Raw genomic sequence first — 24,541 nt, 5'->3', positions numbered from 1 at the left:
CGAACTGTTTCAAATCCTTAACGAACACAACTGGTTATTCTCGTTTAGCAATTCATTAATTCAGAAGATTAGCGTTGAAAAACCTCACCGTCAAACTTCTCCCAGCACTCACCTGCAGACATTTGATGCGGTGTGTGAGTGCCGTTGTGTTTGTGCAGCCCTTGCTGCGCGTGGCATTAATGTAGCACTTGATGGCGTCGTGCGGTTGGTTGCAAGACTCGTACAGCGTGCCCAGGTCCATCCAGGCCGCTGCGTGACTATGGTCTAGCTGCACTGCACAGATATAGGCTTGCAATGCATCCATGGGCTGGTTTTGCTGCTGGTACAACACCCTGGGTGGAAATGATAACACAAGTTAGAAATAATTGAATGATTTGAGCGTCGGTGACTTGTGATGAGCTTCTTACCCTATCGAGCACCAAGTGTCAGCACTAGCTTCTGATTTGTCGATAGATTGCCGATAAGAGATGAAAGCGTCTTGGACTTTCCCGATACTCGAGTAGCACCTGCATAAACAATTGCACAAACAACAACTTTGACAAACTGCTGATGCCAGAGAAGAGTATTCATGAGGGAATATAATAACATTCATTTATAACACAAAATTATTACTTATATCTTACGAAAATGAATATAGTGTGTAGTGTGTTCATGAGGAAAAGAATTTCTTTAAAACGCATTCAGTATGCATTAAACGACGAGGACTTATATAGGATCTAACCGGTTCCAATAGTTAAAAACAAATATAAAATGTGTTGATAAACTAACAAGTATTTTCAAATGTAATGACTAGTAATACACTGCCCGAGAGATGTTCTGTTAGCATCATCTTTGGACTCAAGTTTTTTCCACAATCATACCAGACTCTTTGTTCTGTTCATGTTGGGGCTCAACTGTGTTCAAGAAAGCACACAGGGCTTGCCAGGGAGTGAGTGCATGCTATATCTTCAAAAACAGGTTTAATTTTTATATATTAGACAAAACATTTAACAGGGAAAATGACACCACATAAGTGCTGAGTAGGTTGGTCAGCTGGAGGTGGCCCTTGCGCTCATGGTTTATATAGATTTATATAAAAAAAATGCATGATAAAAATTGAGAGGGGTGTATATTCTTTTTTTTAATTCTAGTTTGTTAATTCAATCTCGAATGTAGACGATTACATAAATCAATTATTTTTCACAGACCCCTACTTTCACCAATCGAAAATATTTTATCAAAGAAAATACAATATAAAAGGCAATAAAAATGAGAGCCACAATTTTAAAATAGTGGAAACTGTCCCCAAACAATGTACGATAGGATCAGCTGCGATCATACCTGCCGAGGTAGTACCAGGACTGTCCAGAGTTGGGATCAGCCTCCAGAGACTTCTGCAAACACTGGATGGCATAGCTGTCCCTGCCGGCTCTTTCTCCCAGCTGCTCCACTGTGTGATGCATCCAGCCTGCAACACGACGCAAGGTCAGGTCATGTTCTCAGCAGTGCCACACACACACACACGACCTCATCTAGCAGCGGAAAAACTCACCGAGCTGCTGCAGGGTTGTGGCCTTCACCTGCGCAGGAAGGTCTTCGGCCTGTAATAGACTCTCATACGCCTCCTTGGCAGCTCGGTATCTCTTCTGTATCATGAATAAAAGAAAACCAATTACGATCCAAGTCAAAAACAAACAAAAAAACTTCCTAAGAGCACTTTAATAAGTAACATTTGGGGAATTTCTGTGCAGCTAAGAAACCCTGGATTTCACTTAGAATTCCTGCTGCATATTTAAGTAAATGAACAATGTTTTAAGAAAAAAAATATGAAAATATTAGGAATTGGATTGAATGTTTGATTTGTATAACAAAAAATATATTATTCCTGAGTTAACTTAGTAGACTACAAGTCAATAGAAGTTGACTTCAAAGTCACTGCAAATAAAAGCATCGACAAACAAGAGAAATCTTCCAGCGTCACGAAGAAAGGCTGACCAGAGTAGCAGCACAACAAAAATTAATATTATTGTTGTTACCAAATAAGCCATTTAATATGACTTTAAATTAAATTGGAAGACACATTAACTTTAGAGATTAAACAATGCATAAAGTAAATAAGTCATTTATATTTAGAGCGCTTTTCTAGACCAGGGTCACAAGTAACTTAAATAATATTATTCATTAAAAGAAATGATTAATTTTTTCGAGTTGATTTCAGTTTGTGGAAATAACTAATAATTTTACATAAGAATGGTGTATTTGAGAAAACAGACAGATATAGAAGTCGGCAAAAATAATCAATTAATTATTTTAATTTCATGGAGCATTTGTTAAATTAATCAAATGTGCAGTTCAGCTTACTCACAATATCAATTATAATCATTTGCAACAATTCTGTAGCTTTGAAGCAAAACTGCGATTTTATTTTATTCATTAAGCCAATTGTTACTCACTGTATTCTCAAAGATGCATCTTTTATTCAATTTCCATTTTATACCTTCAGTCAAAAACTACAAAGTATCCCAACAGCTGCGTTCAGGGGATTCCAACAAGCCGAATAAAAAAACAGGCTGAGCTACTGTACCTCAATAACAAATCTGACAAAAAGCAGGGAGATCACAAGCATACAAAAGAGAGGGAGGCTGTTTCCGTGGCAACCTATTCTATGGGGTGTGGGGATTCATCTCCTCCTGTGAGCCACCCACTCTACTCAAATGTGTTTTGTACAAAATGAATTAAAAAAGGTCTTTCCCTTATTCAGAGGCATGCAATAAAAACTGATGTATGACTGGCAGAATTGCTAGAAGCATGCAGCACTTGACACAAACAACAAATCCATTAAAGGTCATCAGTACTAGCACTTACCTGAATCTCATACAAATGAGCAATGTGAAACTGAACTGTGAAGAGAAAGAAGAGAAAGTCAGATTATTTTCCAGCTACACAAAAACGAGATCTGGTCACAACATTGATAAGATCCACAACCCCGAGCGAGATGCATGCATTACAGGTTCTACGGCAGATAAGTAGCAGCAGGATTGGAGTACCTTCCTCTGTCTGGAGCGCTGCAGTGTCTGATCTAAGCTGCCTGAGTGACTCTTGGCAGATGAAGGGAGGGGGAGCAAAAAGAGAGCGAGAGAAGAAAGACAAGGGCTGCCCTTGCAGAGTGTATTGGTGAGAGGAGGAATGAGTGGGGACACACTGAGGCAAATATCCATTATTACTCATCCTCTCACTGTCTCCAAGGTAACAGGTACTAGGCGGGGGAGTGGAGATGGTCGTGGTGCATCAAACAATCGTGCATTCTTTGCTGACCAAATCTGACTTTTTATAGCAGGTGATGCAGACAAACAATAAAAAAGACCAGCGTGCCCAGAGGCAGCAAATTAAGTTACTCAATGATAACCACAAATAAGTGCGTTTAAAAACGAAAGGCAATTGTTTTTTTATAATTATGCACTTCACATGAGTGAGAGAAAAAAAAATAGAACTTACTTTCAGCTTTGGACAAAGTGCAGGGATTGGAGTCAATCAAAGCCAGCTGAAAATGCTGCAAGATAATTGCAAAAATAAATGCACTGTGGACTTAAAAGACTGATATGTCTAATGCAACTATGTCAGTACACGTCTATATTGACTCCAGTCAGTTTGTATTTTATATTTTACTGATGTCACAGCATTAAAACTTGTATCCTATTTAATCCACTTAAGAACTTTTGCTGTCTGAGTGCTGAAGAGTTCTTGTGGCGAGGGATACACCGATACTGGTGAGTTGTGAGGCTCCCAAACTAAATACAACAATCCAACTACTTCACAGAAGTACTCCGTTTTCTTCTGTTAGTTGTGGATTTAAACTATACATTTTATTTTCTTCTGTTAGCTGTGGATTTAAAATGTATATTTTATTTTCTTCTGGTAGCTGTGGCTTTAAACTATACATCTTATTTTCTTCTGTTAGTTGTGGCTTTAAAATATACAATTTATTTTCTTCACTTAGTTGTGGATTTAAAATATACAATTTATTTTCTTCTGTTGGCTGTGGATTTAAAATATACATTTTATTTTCTACTGCAAGTTGTGGATTTAAACTATACTTTTTTTTTTCTTCTGTTGGCTGTGGATTTAAAATATACATTTTATTTTCTTCTGCAAGTTGTGGATTTAAACTATACATTTTATTTTCTTCTGTTAGTTTTGGATTTAAACTATATATTTTATTCTGTAAATTGTTACAATTGAACATTTGCCTCTGTAGTCACAGGAGGAGTGCTCTCACAGTCTAAAATATCACCTGCTGACAAGAACGTCACTTGCATTATTGAGAAAACCTTCTCCGTCAGGATATAAACCTTAAGGCCAGTTACAGATGTTATTTTAGCCTATATTATAATGTTTCATTCTTATCATCTTTAAAAACACTCTTGTAGAAACAGAGAAACCATGAAAATAATCTGGATTTTAAATCCGATAGTGTCAAACAATTTAGCTTAATCCAATGCATTTTATTTTTTGTTATGTTTTAAATCATGTTTCTCAAGGACATCTGTGTATTGCTTACATTACAAAGTACGACACGAATTTAAATGTGCATTTCCAAAAGTGACAAACATTATTTTCGTGAATTCAAACACACCAAGTTTGTCCGTTGATCAGATCAGAGCTACTAAAATATTGATGAATAACAAATCCCAAGATTTTCCCACTGTTCACATTTACACACACATTTGTTCTGCTCAGGCTTAATGAACGAGACCCACTGTGTTTTTGTACAATAAGTTGAAAATATAATTGAACATTCAAGAATCATTGCATGTTGACTAAACAAGTTTACAACTTGAGTCTTTCAATCACAGCAGGAGAATATTGGCTGTCCCTCATAAACTTACTTGTCTAAGCTGGCATGCTACCGAGCCCATTTCCATCAGTTGCAAATTATCATTTTCATCATCTCAATGAAATGCAGTTCCACAAAAAAAAGCTTTAAATTGATATGCTGCAGAGATGTTGGCACTTATGCAGGAGCACTTAAGTGGCGGTTTTGACTGCAACATTAAAAACTAAACGTACCATCATGTTAACTGACTGTAACAAAACCCAACAATTATATCTTGAATTAAGGTTTGTGAAACACTTTACTCATACAATCATACGCAGGTCACCTGTAGTTATTTTGATTATATGGTTTGAAACTTGATTAAAATGTGGTACAAGTGCATGCTATTGTTTCAGTGTAAGACACATTGCTATCATCTGGCAAATATAATTATTCAACACAACAAGATTATAAAATCTTTTATTTGGTGTTTGCGTGTGTGCTGAACGATTAATCGCATTTGCGATATAACTTGCATAATTTATTTCCAGTTTTAAAGATTATGCAAAAGATTATTTGACTCAATACTTGAAGTCATTGAAACAATTTACTAAATGAGGACGGCGTTCAGACTTAAGTTTCAATGGCACCAATGGTGTACTAATGGTGTACAGAAGTTGACAAATCATGGCGATATCATCAAGCAATCCCATGTTTTTTTCTCATTCTAATACTTGGCACGCAAGCAGCATTTCCTCAATAAAAAAAACAAGACAACTTCAGAACACTACCACAACTGTGTCCATTCTTCAACTATCAATATTTTGATTTTGCGGACAGACAGACGGACATGACAATCACATTCATGGCTTACCTTCAAGCTTGACTCATAGTCTGTGTTGACCTTACACATGAGACCCAAACGAAGGTGGATTTCCTTGGCCCGAGAGAACCCTGGGTCTATGTACAACACCTCTTGGAATGCTTTAATCGCCCTGCAACCACAATTGAAGTGGGTAAGTTTCAAAAAGGAAATCAAATGTTATTTTCTTCTTTTTCCAAACAAACACCAGAAATCTGTTGAGTCTGTAAAATGACTACTCCAAGTGAATAATAAAATAAACACTGAAATAATATTTGTGGGCGGTTTGCCAATTTTACAAACTAAATAAAGACTATCGAAGAGTAGATAAGAATAGTGAGTCGTTACCATAGAAACTGCATCAAAAAAAGCTTCACTCAAATCCAGCATGTAAAAATGAGCCACAGGTGGGATCCTCAAAAACGCTTAATCAGCATTACTAAATTTGTCACAGGTTATCCCCCAGGTCCACTGAAAAAATAACAATGCAGTTGTACTGCAGCAAGAATAAGGAGCCATTACTCACCACTGAAAGGCATTATAGTGGAAGTAAACCATTCCCAGGCCGTACAGAAAGGCAGCATTCTAAAAGGATAGAAGAAAAAATAGAACATTTTTTATAAATATTAATGATAAATTGAAGAAAAAGAGGTTTCAAACATGTGGGTTAACTTGATGGCTAACTGTTATATATCATTTTATTTCAGGCAACCGATAATACTTTACCGACAACAATATTTTAACTGTAAATCAGTCTGCTCTGAAATGCACTCATGTTGATTATCCAGTAAGATTTATTGATTCATTAATTTAAGTGAATGCAAATCTTACCTTCCAGTAGTCCGACTGTAAACTGTAGTACCTCTGGTATGCTGATAATGCTGAAAACGGAGCACAATGAATCGGTCAACATCTACCAAAGATATAATATAATAATAAATCAACATTTTTTCTGCAAGAATGACAAGAATGAAGTAAATCCACATTGATATAGATATATACCCAGGAAACACGTGATTGTTTTAACTGGTACTGTGTAACACAAATAATGGGTTTATAACAACTTAAGCTTGTATAATTTAGGAAATTAATAATTAAAATTTGGTGAAACTTTTTTGTATGCTTTCTAGCACGCCAAAACTAAATCGCGATTCTCAAATTACAAAATTGGAAATATATTAATTATTTAAAAAATGTCATCATTATATGCAACCAATTTATGTACAGGAAAGTTGATTTAATTTTCAACCATTTGATGTCAATATTTTAACAATTCACTTTTTGAATTCATTTGAACATCATCCTCCAGAAATAAAGTCAGGTTAAACGATACATGACCAAATCGTCTGCTTCATTTAAATAATAAAAATCAGAATATAATTGTCGATAACTATTAAATATCACATACAAGTGCAAAGTTTTATTCTCAAAAAATAATCCATGTCATCGTGTCCTCATTGCTCCCTATACTTTGAACATTTTATACACAGCTGATGCAACAGTTCAATGTAAGGTAAGGTAAGGTAAGGTAAAACTTTATTCACTCCTCCCAAGGTTTTAGAAAACGCAGAAAGAATCACAGCTGGGTTGTAGAAGTAGGACACGTGTCACCATGATATCCATTTGCTAGACACACTTGTCTGAACCGTTAATTACCAGAAAACAACCCAGAGCACTCGGGCACGCCGTCTGTGACAGACACACGCCCTCACATCATCACAAAATTACAGTAGGCAGTTAAATTCAAAGCACAGCAATGTTTTATAATAAGCGCAACCTCCAGAACGTGCTAAGAGTTGTTACTCAAGCAGGAGGCAAGTCATTCAGCAAATTACCGTTTATTACCTAAAGTAAGAATTGTTAACAATCATTAACTGGTTGGTATCCAAATTGCCATTGCCATTTATTTTGAGGAATACATTGTGCTTATTCATGTGAAGAGAGGTTTTGTAAAATACACCTACACATTATAAAGATAATAGCTTTAGATTAAAACTGTTTTTTGACTGTCCTTGTATTCAAGGCAACCAACCGATTTACATGTTTAAGTTCACCTAGATGTTATAGGAATTAATCTATCATAGCATTTTAACTAATAATTTACTCACCTTTTGGGTAATCCTCCAACAAGAGGTTGAAATGACCTAACTGGCAGAATACCTCCGGCTCCACCTTGCCCTCCGCCTTGAGAATGAGAGAGTCGTAGCAGCGAACAGCCTGAGAAGGACACAACAAGAAACCAGTGGGTTAAAGCCTGCATGTGCTTCAATCAATGATTTGTTTTGTAATTTATGGTAGAAGAATAAGATACTACTTGGGAGACATTCTTGAGAAAAAGACTAGTAAATGGATATCTTGTTTTGTAAACAAATGAACATGATATATGTGGCAACTGCGCAACAGAGGTTCCACAACATTGCCGTTTTTTTTCTTCTGTTTTTTAACTGGTTAAGACAAACTAATTCTATACATTTTACATAATGCTGATTTATTGGATCGTATCTCTACAGCAATAGACGAAAAGCCAACGCATCATAAATCAATTTCTGTTGGAAATCAAAGAAGCATTTTTTAAGGTTTATAAAATGTAAGGACAACAAAGCAGCCTTTTTTTTATAGAAACAAATTAAAATGTGGGTTACAGAGATGCTAGGTCCAGTAATAAACAACCTAAACCAAGTCAAATACAGTTTTTTTGACTCTGGCTCTATATTCAATTTGTGATATACCTAACCAGGAATAAGATTTTCTGGAAAAAGGGAAGTGATTTTACAGTGATCGTATTTGTTGATGGTTTAAAGTTACTGGAACAACGAAACAATTGCATACATTAGTTTCGACTCACTCAATCAAGCTTTCATGACCCAAAACAGAGCAATTTCACAATAAAAGAACACTTGGTGTAAAGAGTGAAAATTATTAACATTTGAAGGAGTTTGCTCTTTTAATTTAACCCATCATAACTTTTTAGGTAAAAAACTGGCAAACAGTTTTAACAATAGAGTTATTATATTATAATGGTTAACAAAAAAAAAAAAGAAAAAAAAAAAAGAGTATATTGTTTTCATTCCAGCAAAAAAAACATGTTTTCTTTTCATTAAGTTGGTCTTAATGTAAAAAAAAAAAAAAATGTTTTTCCCTTCACCTTCATTTGTCCTTAAAGTATTGAATGCACCATAACTGTTCCTTGGACATTAAAGAGCAACTCATGTCCTTATGTAATAACAGGCTTCACTCCTCCACCAGACAGTTACAATCAAACAACGAGTCCCTTGGTAGAAGCGACTTCCAGGTTGGATGACTTGCGGTGACAAACCTCGATGTTTGACCAATCACAGCCGAGTGGGTGTGGTTGGAATAAACAAAATTTACTCTCCAGAAAAACTATGCTTTTTCAGTTGGTGGGGCCTAAACACGATTTCTAATGTAAGTATTTCAATTAAGAGGGTTTTGTACAAACAGAAACACACTGATGAGTACAATAGAGGTCCAAGATCTATTTAAATTAACACAACGGTCGGCTGCCATGTTCTCATCAATTTATGAGTACCGTATTTTCCGCACGGGATTATAAGGCGCACTTTCAATGAATGGCCTATTTTAGAACCGTTTTCATAAATAGGGCACAACCCCAGTCAAAAATTTGACAAGGTTGTCAAAAATTTGACTGGGGTTGTGTTATGCATCCACTAGATAAAGCTGTGCTAAAGGGAATGTCAACAAAACATTTAAATAAAGTCAAACTTTATTAAGCCTTCTGACAACTCCATTGTCAGCGCGTGAGACTGGTGTTGTGAGCAGACAAATGTTGAGCGAGCAGCAGAGAAGTTGAGCGTGTGTAAGACAGCGCATGTATGAAGAAAAAAGGTTTTGCGTGTACCACAACCAAGACACACTCGCTCAAAACGGTGGCAGTAATATCACTCCATAGACGTCCGCCATGATGTGACGTGCGTCGTTAATCCCACCCCATGATGACGCAATTTCATTTCTTATTGATTCTGCTTTTTTCGAAGTCTCCTAAATATGGTTTATTCAAAAATGAGTGCATACAAGTTTAAATATTGTGATTAGACCAAGAATAGATTGAAATGTGTTAATGAAGCCCAACCCGTGACCCCCATAAGGCAACAAGCAGCACAGAGAATGAATGAATGAAAATGTAGAGGTTTTTTTCTCGAAGCAGGTAGTGGCTTGTGACGTTGATTCAGAAGAACTGTCCTGAAAGGTCACAGTTTCACAGACCATCCATGATGGAAAGAAGCACTACACCCACAAACACGAGTGAATCAGAGCTGGGGCATGATGTGTCTCTAGGCAAGCTCCAAGACTCCAGGGCAAAAGACTGACGCTTGTGCACATCATCCATGACGTACAATCGGGAATTATATCAATGCTAGAATCTTAATTTGGTGCAGAACAAAATGGAAGATGTTATATAGTATAATGTAACTGTAAAATCTAAGTCACTGTACGGAAACACTGAAAAACACAACCACCAGGTTGTTTGTTTCAACTTAATTTATTTCGCGGAGAGAGATATTTGTCTACATCAGCAGTGGTAGAAACACTTTTTTTCAGTTTTCTACAATATTTCAGAATTTCAAAGATTTGTTCTGCAATTTCTGTAACTCTTTATTCTCTCATTCTTTTGATTTCAGTGTTCACAGATCCTCCTCTGCAGCAAAGTTCAAATTACCCGATACCTCCACTGGTCTTTCCACCCCCATCTTCCTTGTGTTACTACAACTTCTTTCACACAACTTACTAATAGAGGTATCACCACAATAAAAAAATAATTGCTTATCCTTTAGGAAAAAAAAACATGTATTTTTATGTTACTGATTGAACAAAAATTAAAGCAATGTATACAATCATACATATACAATTTGAGAACTAAAACTAATGCTAGGGCTGAACGATTATTGAAAGTAATCCAATTGCAATTATTCCCTAAATATTGCGATTAAATATGTGATTATATTATCAATTTTATATTAATTATTTTATCAATTTTATCTCTTTTGTGCATTTTTTCTCTTAAAATACAATAAATAATTCACCTTAGATTAAAATGTATTTCTTTGTGATTGTTAAACTAAGGTTAAAGCCATTTTTAAGATAAAGGCAAATTAACCATACAGTGAAATAAATGGAGGCTTGTTAAGTTACTTTAATTGCAATTGTAAAAAGACATAATATATTCACTGCAAATACTTAAAAGGTTTGGTGTAAACATTTATTTTATAAGTCAATAATAAATCACAAAAACGTAAGTGCAGAGAAAAGTGCAAACACTGTTCAGTCAATCTACCTTTTTCATCCAGTTCATTTTTGCACAGTTGCCCTTATCATTATGTCATCTTTAAAAATAATCTACTGTGATACAAAATAATAAATTGTAATCCATCAGTTTGGATTGTGTTATTGTACAAGGTAATAAACTTTAAGGTTCACACGAACACGCCAGCAGCACACATCTCTATGGACATTTAAAACTGATGTCAGGATGTAAACGTGTTAAAAACACTTTAGTCTGGTTCTTTAATTCATCCGAGCTGCCATCATCATATTAGATGAGTTGTTCATGTCATCAACTCACTACTCTACGCATTGTTTCAAGTTGCAGTCATACTGAGGTTTGAAGAGTTCAGACTTATGACGGCTGATACCAGGGGAGTTAGAATATATCGATAATATCGATATTTTTTTTTCCCAGATACTGTATTGATATTCAACCGCACTGTATTGATTTAAAAAAACAAACTATATTTGCACTTAAGTCACACTACGCGCCAGTGAAGCAGCTGCTGCTAACAACAGAGCTAACAGCAGCTGCTGCAGTGTTGCCGTGTGAGGATGTTTGGCGGAGAAACCCCTCCACAGGATTCAACACCACTAACTTTAATAAGTATGTAGAGATGCATCACAACAAAGAATAGGAGTAGATTGAAGAAACAAAGACGAAACAAAACAAAGCAGTTAACTTTGCTTTTCTGTAGAGATGAAAGAAACTTTCAGTTGATGCATGAAAGTTAACAATAACAAATGTACTTGTTAGTGTTAATGTTGACTTCATCATTGGACTCTGTATCAATCCAATAAAGAGTGTGTTTAGTACTAGTTGAATAAAGGCTGACAGCGTTCCGTGTGTGACGTCAAACGCACGCGCCGCTAAATTCAACTTTCCCAAACTTCAGGACTATCAATGATGATAGAAAAATACATTAAACTAGTTTGGTTTAGTCCCAACACCATTAAACGCCCCACTACGGTTGTCTGCAATCTTGAATAATCGATCTGAAATTTCAGACTGCAGATGGGTATTTCGAAGACTGATCAGGGATGTCCAACCTTTAAATCAAGATCTACTCAACAATTTTATAGACTGTTGGATCTACTAGTTCAGCCATCCATAGTGCCTAAATCAAGTAGGAGGATGCTTTAATTACATGCAAACGATAAACACCCATTATGATGCAATAGTGGGCTTCACTCATCCCCCAACCAACTGTAATCACGCCACTACTTTGTTTATACAAGGAGTCCCTTGGAGGAGAAGTCTTCTGGGATTGAGGACATGCTGTAATTAACCTCGATGCTTGATATATCATTGAAGAGTGGGCGAGGTTATGGTAAACAAGATTTAATCTCCGGAAAAAACAAGCGTTTATAAATATATCAATTAAAAGGGAGTTTTGTACAAACAGACACATACTGATGAGTACAGTAGAGGTCCATGATCAATTTAAGAGCGACTCATCAATCAACACCTTAGTTGCCCTTTAACGTTGCTGCTTCAAACAAGAAGTAAACCCATGGCCTTTTTAAAGGTTATGTTACAGAAAAAAAAAAAGAAATCGTATAAAACATTATTGTCGCTGCTTTTTGCTAAAAGGTGTCAATTGTTACGGCTCACTTGGTCAGCCTACCTGTACTTAATTTACAATTCCGGAACGTTCCTGTCCGACCAGTGCGTGTTTTGGTAACTTTATTGGAAGGTTGATCCACAGGCTGCTAGAGGCTACAGACAACAGCAAACATGCTTCACTTTTCCAACACCGTTCAACAACAACTGCCTCTCTCTTTACCCTTTACACCACAGAAACAAAACTTCCTTTACCACAGCCGATCAGAGGTGAATGATGCCATCAACTACCCAAACCACCTAAACAGAGCTAAAATTCATACGATTACAAAAGGCATGAGGCATAATGTTAAAACTCTCTTAACGCCAGAATTTGATCATAAAATGTACATTTAAACAATACCTTTTTTTGTGATTTATTACACTGCGAATGCGAGATTCATTCAACAGTCCGACTTGTTTGCTCTACAAAATGTTTGTGCATCACAGATGTTCTGCAATTATATTCAAGGTCCGATTGGTCCCTTTTATCCAACATTAAAATGCTCCCGAACTTTCAAAGTTCAAAGTTTTGCGAGGGTAGCTGCTTGATGTGGGCTCCGACACATTTGTATACTCTGCAGAGACTGCAAAGAAGAGAGATGCCTCACGCCACAGGAAAAACACGCCCGTCGACAACTTCGACTAATCTTGATCAACTGAGAATAAGTAAGCGATCCTGCGCCCCAGGTCTATATACTGTACTTAATGTGCATTAGCCTAGCGATCTGTTCCATGGTGTCCCTCGCCTCACGCCGAAAGAAGCCGAGATAGAACCCAGCCCCCGGGATCGCCTTGAAGAATAGGATTAAGTAAATAAATGGACAGGGGCTGGATGAATTTGTTGACATTTCACCACATCCAAAATATTAATATTAATTATAAACGCAAGTTTCCCAGCTAGGTTATTGGAGTCATAACAAGCAGATTAGAAAGTCGGAAGAACCAGGATCAGTTTTGCTACATCAGTTATCAGTGCAAACATAATTGTGAGAGAGTGCTTTGGAAATTCCCGGCAAAACCAGGAACAGACATGCTTGATTATTTGTTACTGTAATGTGAAGAGCCTTTTTTAACCAGCAGATTAATTCTGGTATGTCGTCATTCCTGCACATCTGTGTCAATCACTGATCTGATTTATATATACAGTTTACATGCCAGGATGAACAGTAATATTTAAGCAGTAATCCATGATACACCTGCACTACGGATGATGGTGTGACAACATGTTTTTTTTGGTATTCGACTCCACCTAGCGAGCAGATTCATAGATGTACCACAGACAGACGTCAAAACGCACCACAAACGCAAACGTTTACCATACACTTTGAATGAAGCGTTGGAGACACCGGTCAAATTTTTTGGGACATAAAACCACGTGCCTTATGGAAAAGAGAGGTAGTGAAAAATGTAAACAAAGACATGTGAGACGTTAGACCTTCAGTAGCACGCAAAACAACCCAGATTCACGCACAAACACACACAATTTGAGATATATGGAATTAAGAACAACTGTTTAAAGCGATCTATCTCGCCATGCCCCGCCATCTTGGACCTCCAAAGCCAGCCATTAAATATTTGTCAAGTTACGAGAAAAAAAAAAAAGGTATATCATTCATGTTCAATGTCGCTCACACACACACACACATATTAAGGCGGATAAACGCAATTGACCCGAATTAACCTTGCGACTGACCACATATGCTCGATGTAGTCACCGGCTTCTCGTACACGTTAGGTTGAGCTAAAATGCATGCACGGGACCATTTTTGTGCGACATGTACGGTTTGCACAACCAACAAACTTTAAGAATCATTTCCAAAAAACACTTGCTGCAGTCAAATAAGCGTTACAAAAGCCGTGACGACGTTTGTTGTGATGCTAAAAAGCAGGGGGGATATCGGTGCTTACGCCGTTGGATTTGTACCCATAAAAGTAACGATCGGCCGTGAAAATAACAATGGAAGAAGGGGTGACATTATGGGGTTTAATCTGACTTAACGCCATCGAGTGCCTGCAGGTGCAAGGGGTCGCTGTTCATGGGAGTTAGCCGCGATGCTAACGCGGTGCTAGCTGGCCTCGGTGTCCGCTGCAAGGCTGCAGCCTAAGAAGGAGGTGGAAATGAAAATGTAGCGGTCGTGGGGTGTCGACTCGGGAGTCCGCTCGCCGATACAGTTGCAAAAAACACATGCGGGTTTTATTCGCTAACCTTTATCAACAGGGCCTTCGTTCTGGCGCCATCTTCATGAAGCTTCTGAAATCCAAACAGTGAGCTGTAAAGACAACACAGGCCACTTAGGAATCACTCACAGAACGCTCGGGATTCATTTTACATGTGCAAATTCACGGTGTGTGGTGACATAAGTGAGTGGGCTCGCCGTCCCGACCTGTCAATTCCGCCTAAATTGTCCCTCTCCTGTGCTGTCAGTGTCGGAAAGTCCTCCTCTGTTTCACTCGCTTTTCCCGCCGCCATTTTCTCTTCCTCATCACCACCAGCAGCCGAGCCGAGACTCCGAGCAGCAGCGCAAGCAGCGACGGCCACCGACACTCCGCACGATTGCATGGACAACGTGAAAAATCGCAGAGACAATCGCCGCCGAATCGGGAGAAAACCGACGTAAACAAAACGATCAAAAACTTTTTCCCAGCATGAAAAAAGATGCGGTTCGATGTAGTAAATCCTTGCAGGGGGACAGTGGCGCTCTCCGGGCTGGCTCCTCAAACGTCACATCTTCCTCCTCACGAAGGAAACCATGCGAGTAAAAATGTCAGGTCGTGGATTGCAAAACCATCCAATAATTCAGAATTGCACAACGTAAATTGTTGGTGAAGATAAAGTTGTTTTAATAGTGTCAACCCAAGCGAACCCACGCGCCGCTCTGGCCACGCCCTACTTCCTTCTTAAACCAATACAAGCTGTTTCATTGCGTCACGTGACTCCATAATTCATCCCCCACCCCTCGATATGTATTCACTAGCTTTTTTATTTATATTAAAAAATAAATATAACATTTTAAACTATCCGAATAGTACGATTTTTAATTCAATTATAATTAACGTAATATAATAATCGAACTGTATTTTCATGACCTAATGTATAATGCAGATTATAACATATCTGGAACACATTAAATGCGTTTTGTTATATTTCATATTTAAAATAATATTTTATACGACAACGTCTTACATACTCACTGAAATAAGTACTCAACATAAAATGTTTCAATCATCATTATTTTTAATAGCAAAACTAAAAAAACACTATAATAAGTCAAAACACAAATAATAGTAATTTATTACTTACGTTTTGCATGTAATGTGATATTTCTTATCAAATAAAAAAGTATACGGACGGACGTGGCAGAGCGTCATGGTGTGGGCGTGGTTTATTTTGTCAACATCCTTATGACATAACCTTTTTTTTTTCAAAATGGCGACCACTGGGCACAAGGGAGGTGAGTCGCCCCTTTTAGCTGCAAATATCGCATCATACAGCATTTAATCATTGCATATAAATGCCTATTTTAAGGAAGGACCAGACGACATCATATTTCTTTCATCTCTGAGATCAACAACCGTGTTATACGTTTGTGTTTGCCAGTAAACTACTGCTTTCAAATGAAAACATCACCCTGTGAACGTCGCATTTGCCAGTTTTCAGTGAAAACTGGTACAATAATGTATCTTCGATTAGTCTCTCACTCAGTAGTGGTGTTTTTGCATTAAAATAACTTCCGATTAAATCAGTTACTTTTAGTAAGTATCCCCTTTATTGTGCCTGAACTCGAAAGCTAAAAAAATATGCCTATAAATCGTTAAACACCATAAAGGACGTTTAACCATTAGATTACACTTATTCCAATAGTGCCCCATTCATATCGAATGAAATGACAATAAACACACCTTGAATCCCTCTAACAACAGGTCAGGATGACCCTGAGAGCGAGGAGGAGGTTTATGAGGTGATGGATTTGACAGAGTACGCCCGGAGACATCAGTGGTGGAGCAGAGTATTTGGAAACCATTCCGGCCCCATTGCAGAGAAATATTCTGTTGCAACACAATTGATGATGGGAGGAGTGACCGGATGGTATGATTATCTGCTTCTCAAACTCAAATGTTGACTAAAACAAGGGGATGGAAGACCTAAAATAACTTGTTTTAAACTATCTAGGTGCACTGGATACCTCTTCCAGAGAGTTGGGAAGATTGCTGCAACTGCTGTTGGAGGAGGTTTCTTACTTTTGCAGGCAAGTCAATACAAATTAGGGCGTCAGTGTGTCAGAAAAAGATTAGATTTTCAGTTTTAGAATAAAAGTAATACATTTAATTTAGTATTATTTTATTTAAAGTCCTGCAAGAACCTTTTTAAACACTTTAATTTGTTACGATATTGTAAGAGGCCCTACTTGTAATTCTGTCATAATTGTCAACACTATTGTAAAAATTATCAATTTTTTTTAGAATTTTCTGATTGCTCTCTAATGTGCCTTTAAAACAATTATAAAGATCGATTCACATAAAGGATGAACTCAGCCATTTATTTATATATTTATTTTATTTGCGTAAATGAAACTCAAGGACACATTTTATGTTTCCGCAGATTGCCAATCACAGTGGCTATGTGCAAGTAGACTGGAAGAAGGTGGAGAAAGATGTGAATAAAGCCAAGAAGCACCTTAAGAAGAAGGCCAACAAAGCAGCTCCAGAGATAAACTCATTCATTGAGGAGGTAAAGGTATCTGTGACAGCTTCTACTTTTGCATGCATTGATCGCCACTCTGCAGATCTAAGATATCAGAAAGGTTGATAAGGCAAATGATACAACATCAGCTGTTTGATGCCGTATCATGAAGCCTCATCAACCCATCACTACCAGAAACTATGATTTGAAACATTGTCTTATTGTGTCTTGTTTTGTGTCAATTTATAGGAAGAAAGATAATTTTGACATTTACCTTAATTGTCTTATTTAAAGGAAAAGCAAAATAAAAATAAAAAGTCTTGGCCAAAACACTAGAAGAAGCATTTGACAGAGAAATATCAAGCTCAAATAAATCACTAGGGATGTTGGATTTCCATCATAGTAGTATTAGATATTCAGCATGTAATTAAAGTGGAACAATCAAAGTGGATTCATCCTCCATAGGCAAACACGTGAGAGTATCCAGTGGTCACATAATGAAAATCCAAGCCTTACAAGAAAACATCAACAAAGAAAAGGATTTTGATTTGGTAAACTGGGAAATCGTATACAGGTTACTGTCAAAAACTCATTAGAATTTGTCATTACTTGTATGATAAACCAACTGAACAAATGATTGATTTTATTGAGAAAATGTTTGAATATTTTTCAATATATTTAATAATCGTCGGAATAAAAAAGGAATTCGTAATATAAAGATGTACTGCTAATACGAATGATTTTCTTAAATTATACACATATTCAAAACACAAATGATTTATGAACATTAATAAGTCTTTACAGTAGTAGCATTGAATAATGAAATTGTAGTTATGATGACGTTGTTTTAAGAATAATATATATATTATTTCGATGAGATGTTATGGGTAGAAGATGCCGAAATGATGGAGCATTTTTCACAAACCAAAAGCAAAGCAAAACTAGTAAACTATAAGACAAGGGGCATTATGACTTCTCGTCTTAAGTCAGATAACGTCCTCTAGTGTTCATATGGTTACTCTGCACCCTGTTTCATGATTCACTTCTCGTTCTTCCTGCAGGCGACTGACTTCATCAAGAGAAACATCTGCGTGTCCAGTGGGTTTGTTGGGGGATTCTTTCTGGGTTTAGCCTCCTAAAAACTTCATATATTCCTATATTCAGTCTGTTATTCATCTCAGTATTGACATCTCATTCCAACTTTTCAGTGCATTATTCTTAAGTATGTGCTGTGTTACTGTACAGTGAGTGAAGCTTGTTGATCCCTTCATGCATCTCATGGTCTACTAAGAGGCAAGTTTTTTATTTCATTTCTTAAACAAACTGAGGAATCTTTTGATATTTTGTTTTCGACTCTTTCTACCCTTGGCGAGAGCAAGGCTTTACTTAATAAGAGGTGCCAAATTTAAGAATAAAAGCTGATAACTTTTATACAAATAGTCTTGAGAAACTAGTGAGGTGTTAAGTGCTTGACTGTTGCTATGGTGATGGCAATGAAGTTGAAAATGTCTTAATTCAAACATAATGAAGTAGTTGGTGAAGCTTCATATGGAAGATCAAAACCTGGGGACCATTCCTTCCTTACAAAGGGGAAATCATGACAGTGGTATTGTTTTGGACATGTTCTGTGTATTATTATTATTATAATGTAAATATATTGTTTCACTGAAAGCTTTCAATATACAAATGCAAAAACAGTAAGTGGAAGTCATCAGTGTTATAGTAAATTACTTTATTTCAGTGGCGGCCATATCAGCCCTAGGTCAGCAACAACGTCATACTTAGTCCAACCCAAATGAATACACCTCATAATAAATGGCATGAATATGACACTATGGCTGGAGAATCATACTGAATCACACAAATATCACTACTGGCAAATATTTCTTATCCTTTTAAGCTCAAGTATCATGAAATAGTGCTTCAAAATAACACTAGATGTCACTTTGATGAGATACAAGTATCTCGAGATAAAAAAAAGGAATCCATGTCACCGTTGGGTCTGTTTATAATGAAATGCGCACCATTGCCATTAAAAATGAATATTTTTGTCTTTTTGGGATGAAAATGCAATAGCGAAATTTGTTGAAGCTGTGCCCCCCAATTCAGGGCAGCGATCTTGATTCTGCCGTCATACTATGTGGCATGTTATATCCACCAGGTAGATATAATATGAAATACAACATGCAACTTTTGGGAGTATATACACTGTAAAGGCCAGCAGAAAATCCACTGGAGGCTCTCACGGTCCATCACTGCTTTATTTAGGTTAGAACTTTATTGATCCCTCAGGAGGTCTCCTTCGGGAAATTGTTTTTTTTTTTCAATTATCCACAGCAAATACAGCAATTTTTCATTAAAAAATAATCAAAATAAAATAAGAACAAGAGTTCTTTATATGATTTGTTATTTGTATGAGGTCTCATCAAAGTGTTAAGTATCACCATTGTTGGTTTTCTTCTATTGAGACATTGATAGCTGCTTACTGTGACAACGCTGTAGTGAACTTGGGGTTGTTTATTCTTGTGCATTATTTTGTAACGCTTTTTCTTTGACTATTTTTTTTTTTTTACATTGTTAAGGTCAAATGTTTGTTGAAATTAAAAGTTTAAAATATATCCTGTTTCCTTCATTTTATCAATGTCTCAACACTTTTCATAGGTTTTTTTGCTGTACGAGAACTGTTGTAAACAACCAATAAAATGAGTTGGGATTTATTAAAGATATAAATGGAAATGCATATACATTTACACACACACGGTAAAATATTTACAAAGAGAAAAAAAAAGAAAAAGAAAGATTTACAAAGATGTTACAAATCAACAAATCTGGATGTAGCATAATAGAAATTTCAGTTACTTTAAAATATTACACTTAAATGGGCATTTTCGAGAGCGCACAATCCGTCAAAAGGGTCAATGTTGTCATCAGGTGTTTGCAGTTGTTGATCTGAAATGGAAAAAGACAATCTAATTAATTGTAGAGAATTGGATGTCATCATTTTCCTCGCTAAATACACTTATCATAAATGTTTTTATCCATTTTCGGTTTTAAAGAAATCAAAAATTGGTTCTGCTACTTCTTAATTATCCCCAACACCACCAAATAATCTGCAACATGGGATTTAGATTTGTAATTTAAATCATCAAGTGCATCCTGATCAATAATTCATGCATGTACCCCTAATTTAGAACAATACCATTTTCAGTCAAAATAACTCAACTTCATATCCACACAACTGTGAGATGTACCTTTATCCTTCCGTGGTGCTTTGCAGATCCCAGAGCTGTGGAAACTTGACTGAGGTTGCCTGCTGTGAGGTCTAACCTGAAGTGTCTGAAAAAGTGAGTCTGCAGCCCCTGAATGAACCCCAAAACCTCCTCCAAGTGAATAGTATCCTCATCTGCACACCCGTCTTCCTCTGGGCTCTTTCTCATGCTGCACCATAGATCCCACACCTCCTTGGAGTAAACGCAATACGAAACTTGCAGCAGTGGATCCACTGGAAGAGTCCAGACCATTTCCAGCTTTTGAATATCCGACTCGTTGTGACAGTTGGTCCAGAGAGCTGCAAGCCACTGCAGATTGGTATGATTGATTTCCAATTGGCCAATGCAGCAGTCAAAGTTCAACTGGAACCAGTTCTTGACAAGAGAGCTGATGGCCTCCGAACCAATGTAACCAAACAGTGGCAGCAACATTAGGTCTTTAGGTAAGGAGCCCAGGTATTCTGGCTTGCCATTGTTGCAAGACAGCCAGCCTTTCCACACCACCTTCTGTGGCTTACCCTCGGTACCGAACAAAGACTTGGAATTGATCTGAAGGTTGAAAAAAGAACATTGGTCAGAAACCAGTTTTCTAATGATAAAAAGAGCCCTCAACACTAAATACCTGTTGACAACCTACAGGTAGTCATGGGCTGATGAAGCTTTATTAAACAGTGTCTTCTTTTAAAGATCAGTAGGCGGTTACATGAGTTAGAAAATGACGTATGGGTTTAATATTAAAGCTCAAATAAATAGATATGTAAAGAGCACAAAAGTGCTAATGGGATAACGGTTCAATCCCAACTTCATAGAACAAGTGGGTCACGTTAACCTTATTTTGGAAAACAATTTTTATCAAAAAAACTAATTTTAAAATATATTTTTGTCACACGCTGTTAAAACGCAAAATATAGTAAAGGTTTCTTCAAAAAAACAATCAAATGTATTTTTATTTGCAAACTGAAATTTATTGAAAAAAATATATAAATCAGCTTGGCAAGACTTTTTAAATACCATTTGAAATTAAATTTAAGGTCCACTAGACAAAATGTAAAACAAATTACATGTTTAGGGACAGATTTACCCAAATGTTAATTTTAACATGAAAAAAAAAGCCTTCTCATTGCCTGGTACCACTTTGAACAAAACAGCCAATTCAACTTGGATTTCCTAAGGGGCCCCAAGCATACAAATATATCCGAAGTTGCTAAATTAACTTTGTTGAAGAAGAACCTCGACGTGCATCTGCTGTGAGAGTAAACTGCTGCAATCAAACTAACCAATACTATTTTGTGAGCTATACTATTGTGATTGTCAATCTGTAAATTAAAAAAAAAAGTTAATGAATAGTTGGAGCTTTAAAAATAACATAATATCTTACTACTTAGGTGTTCACATTTTTAAATTTTGAGAGGTTTTTAATAATTTATGTAAAATACACAAATAGGAAAACAGAATAAAAAATGCAAACGATTACCTGAATAAAAACGGTCTCTGCACTATCCTCGGTGTCAGCCATCCAATCGACCATCGAGAAGGTGACTTTGAAGCTGCTCTGTATCTCTATATCCACAGCAACACCCTTTTGCTTCTCAGCCACAATGAATGCTGCAAGCTGCCGGGAGTAGTTCTTTAGCTGGGCGTATCTAAACTTGTGGAGAGGAGTCACGTACATCAGGTGCCACTCCTGCGTGGCCAGTTGCATCGGGTTCACCTTATCCTGAAGGACAAGTCATGTCAGCTACTGTTATACGACAACACACACGACAATAGGTATTATTGCAAATACTTACAGCGTCATCAATTAATCTTAAAGGATTTTCAGTTGGCCCCGAGCGCCTGGTCCTGAAACGATAACGTGATGTGGTACCAATGCTGCTGCGGTATGAAAGACGGCAGCTCTGGTTTCTGCTTCTCCTCTGAAGTACTATACGAGATATAGGAGTCTTCAATCCACTAGGGGGGAAAAGATAGATTATTATACAGTTTTATGCATTCAATGCATGCAATCGATCAAACATAACATTCAAAATTAAACCACATTTTCAGGAATCAAGGAATTCTACAGTAAACCAACAATGGTATATTATCCTGCTTTAAAGAACACAGATCGAGTAAGCTCTTTGCATGTCAGACAGGAATTCATAGTTACTTACAATAAAAGCAAAGACAAACAGGAACAACATATAGCTTCAAGGCTCTAGCAGGCCACACAAGTAATGCTAGCACTGTAAGTAAGTAATTTACATTTTTAGAGCGCTTTTTAAACAAGGAAGGGGCGTTTATTTTATTAAGATAAAACGCAGTTTGTGGCGTAGTGTTGTACTGAGTGAGTAAAAAGGCAAAAACCTCACTGCAGTTGCTAAACCAACATGGCTACAACATGTAAATAAATCACAAGTCATCAGAAAAAGATGCGTCTATCTGATCGGTTACAAATATTTGCAAATTCTTCGGAAAAAACTTCCAATGTCCAATCGTATAAGGCACCATTCAAAGTACAAATTCTGTAATCAGAGCAAGTGATTTCGAGACAAAGAATACATTTGAAAAAATAACCTGCTTTCGTGGAGCTCCATGTTTACGGCGACAAAAAGAAACGAGCACAACCGGAAGTGTATTTGAACATCGCGGGTTCCAAAACTCACGTGGACAAAATCAACCAATCCAAGTAGAGCAAACAGGAAGTGGTGACTACCGAGTTGAATTTCAGAATATAACATTCTTCTCTAAATTGTAAACGTGATTTGTTAATAAGAAGTTCACAAGTTATTGTTGAACGTACATATATATTTTTTTAACAAGTATCTGTGACGCAGTGATGCTACTGTAAATTCAAACAGCAATTTTATTCGCGAAGCCCATTCGCTGCTGAATGACAGCATATGAGATATTCGATTAGTAGCTTGTAATACAACAATATGCAAGTCTATATTTAGTTAAATGTGGGTACACGGCTCAATAAAAATAACAATCCATTTTTCTAATTATTCGTTGCGATCATAATTATACTGTGTAAGAGTGTGCGCGTGTGTCTGTTCGGTCTGTTACCATGGAAACTGCCTCTTCTCTCTTTCTCTATGCCACATCTCCATTTTTTGGTTTGTTTAAATATCTTTCTTTCAACACATCCAATGACTCCTGGTCTCATGCCCCTGCTATCCGCGTGCATGATCGGCACTCAGTAGCACAGACAACTAAACACTGGGTGAGATGACCACATCAACAGCCAATCGGATCCACGGAAGCTGCTGCTGGGTTTCAACCAATTGCGGTTGTTCCCGAATGATGCGCGAAGGGATGCAGCACCATGGAAACTGCTTTAAGAGGAAAATGCGCAGCCCTGTGGTTCTTTTGGACGATTTTCTCGAGGTGTTTTGCAATGATAGTGATGATGTTGCAATTTTTTTATTGTCTTTTTTTTCTCCCCACGTTTAATTGACATCCTATTTTGCTTTGGGTTGATAATGACTGTATCGAGGAATGATTCGTATCACCACTAGGTAGCGCTTTCACATTTAAGTTCGATTATAATTGAACCAAGTAAATTATATTATATATATAATAATAATATAATATTCTAAGACCAAGTAAAAAATAAGTATTTTAGAAACTCAGTGGCTGTGGGTAATTTGCGCAGATATATTCAATTTTATTTAAAGTGTCTTATCATAACAAAGTAATCTCAAGACACTTTACAGTTAAAGTAAGACTATAATGGAGAAAAGAAAAACAGATCCCAGCAACTCAACAATGAGTGAATAAAGGTTATGATGCGTTTTAAATGTCCACCTTAATCCATAACAATTGAAACGCTTTCCTATGTTTCTGTTTTGTTGTTTCCAAATTTAAAAGTAATAATTTTCTGTTTGCTGCACAGATGTTTGGTCAAACAACTGAATTTGAAACTCTATATTAGTTATCAAACAAAGAGTTTAGAATGTAAAACAAACTGACAAGTCTACTCGAGGTGGTCCTCAAACAGCCCCACCCTAATGGTCACTCAAATTAAAACGTTATAAATACTTGG

The 24,541-nt window shown here is 36.8% G+C and overlaps 3 protein-coding genes across 5 annotated transcripts in view; 1 reads left to right on the top strand and 2 right to left on the bottom strand.

The window, feature by feature from the left end:
• Positions 1-15,417, bottom strand: part of LOC148080129 (lysine-specific demethylase 6A-like) — a 30,129-nt gene extending 14,712 nt beyond the window's left edge. For both annotated transcript variants that reach the window (XM_087791698.1, XM_087791699.1), the window contains exons 1-12: positions 14,949-15,417; positions 14,771-14,834; positions 7,763-7,871; positions 6,486-6,535; positions 6,181-6,239; positions 5,667-5,787; positions 3,475-3,529; positions 2,845-2,879; positions 1,532-1,625; positions 1,321-1,447; positions 408-506; positions 113-332 (exon numbers count right to left, since the gene is read on the bottom strand). In XM_087791698.1, coding sequence (XP_087647824.1) covers positions 113-332; positions 408-506; positions 1,321-1,447; positions 1,532-1,625; positions 2,845-2,879; positions 3,475-3,529; positions 5,667-5,787; positions 6,181-6,239; positions 6,486-6,535; positions 7,763-7,871; positions 14,771-14,834; positions 14,949-15,124 — 1,209 coding nt within the window. In that variant the 5' untranslated portion in view covers positions 15,125-15,417. The remainder of the gene's footprint in view (positions 1-112; positions 333-407; positions 507-1,320; positions 1,448-1,531; positions 1,626-2,844; positions 2,880-3,474; positions 3,530-5,666; positions 5,788-6,180; positions 6,240-6,485; positions 6,536-7,762; positions 7,872-14,770; positions 14,835-14,948) is intronic.
• Positions 15,418-15,945: 528 nt separating this feature from the next.
• On the top strand, positions 15,946-19,863 carry LOC148080128 (FUN14 domain-containing protein 1). Of its 2 annotated transcripts, none has more exons than XM_087791697.1 (5): positions 15,946-16,016; positions 16,486-16,651; positions 16,736-16,811; positions 17,165-17,293; positions 18,307-19,863. In XM_087791697.1, exons 1-5 carry the CDS (start codon positions 15,992-15,994, stop codon positions 18,382-18,384), a joined length of 474 nt encoding a protein of 157 aa, XP_087647823.1. In that variant the 5' UTR covers positions 15,946-15,991; the 3' UTR covers positions 18,385-19,863. The 2 variants fall into 2 exon arrangements, with proteins under 2 accessions (XP_087647823.1, XP_087647822.1); XM_087791696.1 differs by having other exon boundaries at positions 17,165-17,299.
• On the bottom strand, positions 19,556-23,110 carry cenpl (centromere protein L). The gene is made up of 5 exons (XM_087791695.1): positions 23,071-23,110; positions 22,305-22,467; positions 21,989-22,231; positions 20,497-21,063; positions 19,556-20,194 (listed from the first exon to the last, which is right to left on the bottom strand). Exons 1-5 carry the CDS (start codon positions 23,088-23,090, stop codon positions 20,120-20,122), a joined length of 1,068 nt encoding a protein of 355 aa, XP_087647821.1. The 5' UTR covers positions 23,091-23,110; the 3' UTR covers positions 19,556-20,119.
• Positions 23,111-24,541: the final 1,431 nt, after the last annotated feature.

This window comes from Callionymus lyra, chromosome 5, assembly GCF_982586985.1.
Source record: "Callionymus lyra chromosome 5, fCalLyr1.hap1.1, whole genome shotgun sequence".
NCBI classification, from domain to species: domain Eukaryota; kingdom Metazoa; phylum Chordata; class Actinopteri; order Syngnathiformes; family Callionymidae; genus Callionymus; species Callionymus lyra.
Note: the sequence above shows the minus strand (reverse complement) of the source record. Positions and strands in the feature narration are given on the sequence as shown.